Source organism: Polyodon spathula, chromosome 20 (assembly GCF_017654505.1).
Source record: "Polyodon spathula isolate WHYD16114869_AA chromosome 20, ASM1765450v1, whole genome shotgun sequence".
NCBI lineage: Eukaryota > Metazoa > Chordata > Actinopteri > Acipenseriformes > Polyodontidae > Polyodon > Polyodon spathula.
Window position 1 is genome coordinate 7,230,953 of NC_054553.1, and position 3,514 is coordinate 7,234,466.

Sequence of the window (3,514 nt, forward strand, 5' to 3'; positions counted from 1 at the left end):
TACCCACAGCAACTTACAGCATGTGCGCCACCTGACATCTCCTAACCAACCCCCCCGCCCCCCACCACATCTCGCACCCACAAACACAGTATCCCAGGAAGATACCTGCAACAACGTGTTTGAAGAGGGCGAGGCTTTCTCCCCCCAGCTTCGCCAATTCTGTAAGTGGTGTGCCATGTAATCTACACAGGACGCTCCAATGATGCGGGGCTGGCACAGGAGTGGCCAGCGTCAGCCAAACTGAAGGGCGGAGCGCTGTTGCGATTAGCTTCAAGCGACACTGGTGAATAGGACGGCGCTGGAATCCCTGTGGATCACGCCCCTGGCGCTCCAATGAAACGAGGGAAAGGGCGGGGTTCATTGCCAGGGGGAGGGGACAGGGGTATGTGTTATATTACAGTGCTGTCGAGATTCCTCAGTATTCAGACAATAATACATACCTTCCCGTCTGGACAGCTACCTAACCAAACTGCAAATACAGAAGCGTGTGTTATTTCATCTCTCGTCTCACCTGCTCATGAACTAAGAGTCAGACGGCAGATCTCCGCAGTCATGATGTCCATGAATAGCAAACAAGCTTTCAGCATGCACCCTCTCCTGCATGAACCCAAATATACGCCACTCCACTCCAGCTCTGAGGCTCTCAGGCGGGCATGTCTACCCACTCCATCGGTAAGTTCAATCGCTGTAAAAAACAAAACAAAACAAACAAACAAAAAAAAATCTACCATGTAAAATAGTTATTTATCTGAAATGTATTTGTCTGTACTTTTACAATAAGTTCAGAATATATAACAGGAACTAACTATTCAACTGCTGTGTTAAAAACTCCATTCTCAAAATAACTACAATGCATGTAAATCCAATACTACACTTTTAATTAGATACACAGTGTGTATATGTGTGTGTGTGTGTGTGTGTTTAAATCTTTTTTTTTTTTTTTTTTTTTTTTTTAAAAAAACGATATTATTATTTTTTGATTCAAGCGAAAATTACGTTTGTTAAAGTTATTTTAATAGTTACCAAAAACAAAACAATTTGAAATTATAACGGGGCATATCTTGCAATAAAACTGTGAGGTAAACGAAACAGTACAAACCAAATAAATAATACAAAAACAAGTACACCAGTAATACCAAAAAGAATGCTAAGTACATGAGATGTATATGTGATGTGTATTGCATTTTCTTGAGGTGCTCATTGACTTTTTTCCCTCCAAACACACAGCTACAAGGGAACATCTTTGCCGGTTTCGACGAGACTTTGCTGCAGAGAGCCGAGGCGCTAGCCGCAGTGGATTTAGCTTCCCAGAAAAATAACCTATACAAGCCGGATGCCACCTATCACACCATGACCAACATGACATGCACCCCAACCTCCTCGTCCGTCCACCTGACCCACCCTTCTGTCCTCACGAGCCACCACCACCACCATCACCACCAGCCGTCGCAGGGGCTGGAGGGCGATCTCCTGGACCATCTCACACCTGGCCTCTCCCTGGCCTGCATGGCAGGACCCGATGTGGGCTCCACAGCGTCTCACCCCCACTCACACATGTCTGCCATCAACCACATGTCTCACCATCACACTCAAACAATGAACATGCACCCCCACAACCTCGGCTCTCACGCCTCCCTGGGAAGCGCAGGGGAGTCCGAACCTGACCCGCGGGAGCTGGAGTCGTTTGCCGAGAGATTCAAGCAGAGAAGAATCAAGCTCGGCGTCACCCAGGCGGACGTGGGGTCGGCTCTGGCTAACTTGAAAATCCCAGGCGTCGGTTGTCTTAGCCAGAGCACTATCTGCCGGTTCGAGTCCCTTACACTCTCCCACAATAACATGGTGGCGCTCAAACCCATCCTGGAAGCCTGGCTAGAAGAAGCAGAACGGGCGCAGAGGGAGAAAATGACCAAGCCCGAGATATTTAACGGAGGTGACAAGAAGCGCAAAAGAACCTCCATCGCGGCTCCCGAGAAGCGGTCCTTGGAAGCCTACTTTTCCGTACAGCCCAGACCATCTTCGGAAAAGATAGCAGCCATAGCAGAGAAACTAGAACTGAAAAAAAACGTGGTGCGAGTCTGGTTTTGCAATCAAAGACAGAAGCAGAAAAGAATGAAGTTTTCAGCAACACACTAGGAAGATATGAAAAAAAAGACAGTTAGGATCTTCCTTTGTTACTTTGTCAGTTACATTTGTGTTATTTGTACGGGGATCAGAACTTAATAACAACATTGCCCTTTTGTTACAAACTGAAAAAAAAAAGATTTAAAAAAGGGGGGGTCCCATCAACCCATATTCTGTTTTGTACTGTACTGTACTGATGGTGAGTTGGAAGTGACCAGTTCACATCAAGGATAGAAGGATCGACTTTCATGGCAATTCTATTGTACAGAATCTCAGAGAAACTTGAATAAGAATAATGAGTATTCTCTTTGAAAACTTTTTATATGTATTAATGTAAATATTTATTTGTGAATACACCTCCGTGTGAAGAACCCACGCGTTTTCTTTTTTAAATGATGGTTGGTGTTTGCCGATAATATTGATGCTTACTTACATTATTAATTTATATGATTTGCAAAAGCGGTTTAACTTATACCTCCATTATGACTTGAGAACTTTGCCTTGATCATTGCATGGTTTACAAATAGAGCGTATCTGCGTTAGTTTTAAGGAACAATTGGAATGCATTGCAATAACAACAAACAAACAAACAAACAAACAAACAAACCAAACAAACAAAAAGGGTTATTCTTCTGTTTTTTCTACCTCATCGCTCTAAGCACATTCATGGTTGAGATTTTTTCTTTTCACGAGCTTAAAAAGGGAAATTAGATCACAATAGATAAGTAAACTTGTTAAATGTCTATACCACTTTTTCACAGTAATAATGCTTTGACAATCAAACCATTTTTTTTGTAAAACAATTGCATTGTGAATTGTTTGTATCTATCCACAAAAAAAAAGACCAAAATTAATTTAGATGTTACTGGGACAATTTTTGCGTACATTATTATTATTATTATTATTATTATTATTATTATTATTATTATTATTATTTACATTTTAAATTATTTAATTATTTAAAACAGCCAAACAGATGTTTAAAAATTATCTTTTTAATTTCAACACGATCCCATATCCAGTTCTAGGGATGTTCGTTGTGCACTTTTCAGGTAAATGTATATTTTTTGTTTTAAGTTATTTTCTATTTATTTATTTATTTATCTTTTGGCTTTATTAATTCTAAAGAATGTCGTTTGTGATTATCTAAAGGTATGCTTTACAATGTGTCTGTGTAAGCGGCATAATTTATAATAAACCATGCACGTTTTACCTCACTCGCTCATACTATTTATTTATTTTTTTAAAATAAATTCCTTGGTTGTAATTATGATTATTTTATGTTTGTGTATTTGTTCATTTTAAAGCGCTGTGTATCTGTTAGTGTCGAGTCACTTCACGACGACAGTTCAATATTAGATTTCACTGGAATCGATTTTTCATAGCACGAGGT

General features: G+C 40.4%; 1 protein-coding gene across 1 annotated transcript; it reads left to right on the top strand.

Annotated features, from left to right (window-relative positions):
• Positions 1–441: 441 nt before the first annotated feature.
• Positions 442–2,995, top strand: LOC121295363 (brain-specific homeobox/POU domain protein 3-like). Its single transcript, XM_041219880.1, has 2 exons — positions 442–672; positions 1,228–2,995. The coding sequence occupies exons 1-2, from the start codon at positions 553–555 to the stop codon at positions 2,131–2,133; spliced, it is 1,026 nt and encodes a 341-aa protein (XP_041075814.1). The 5' UTR covers positions 442–552; the 3' UTR covers positions 2,134–2,995.
• The last annotated feature ends 519 nt before the right edge of the window (positions 2,996–3,514 follow it).

Excerpts from the sequence above, each read along its gene's own strand:
- LOC121295363 (XM_041219880.1), top strand. The coding sequence starts at position 553 with ATGATGTCCATGAATAGCAAACAAGCTTTCAGCATGCACCCTCTCCTG. Across the intron at positions 673-1,227 it reads CATGTCTACCCACTCCATCG|CTACAAGGGAACATCTTTGC; the intron begins GTAAGTTCAATC and ends CCAAACACACAG.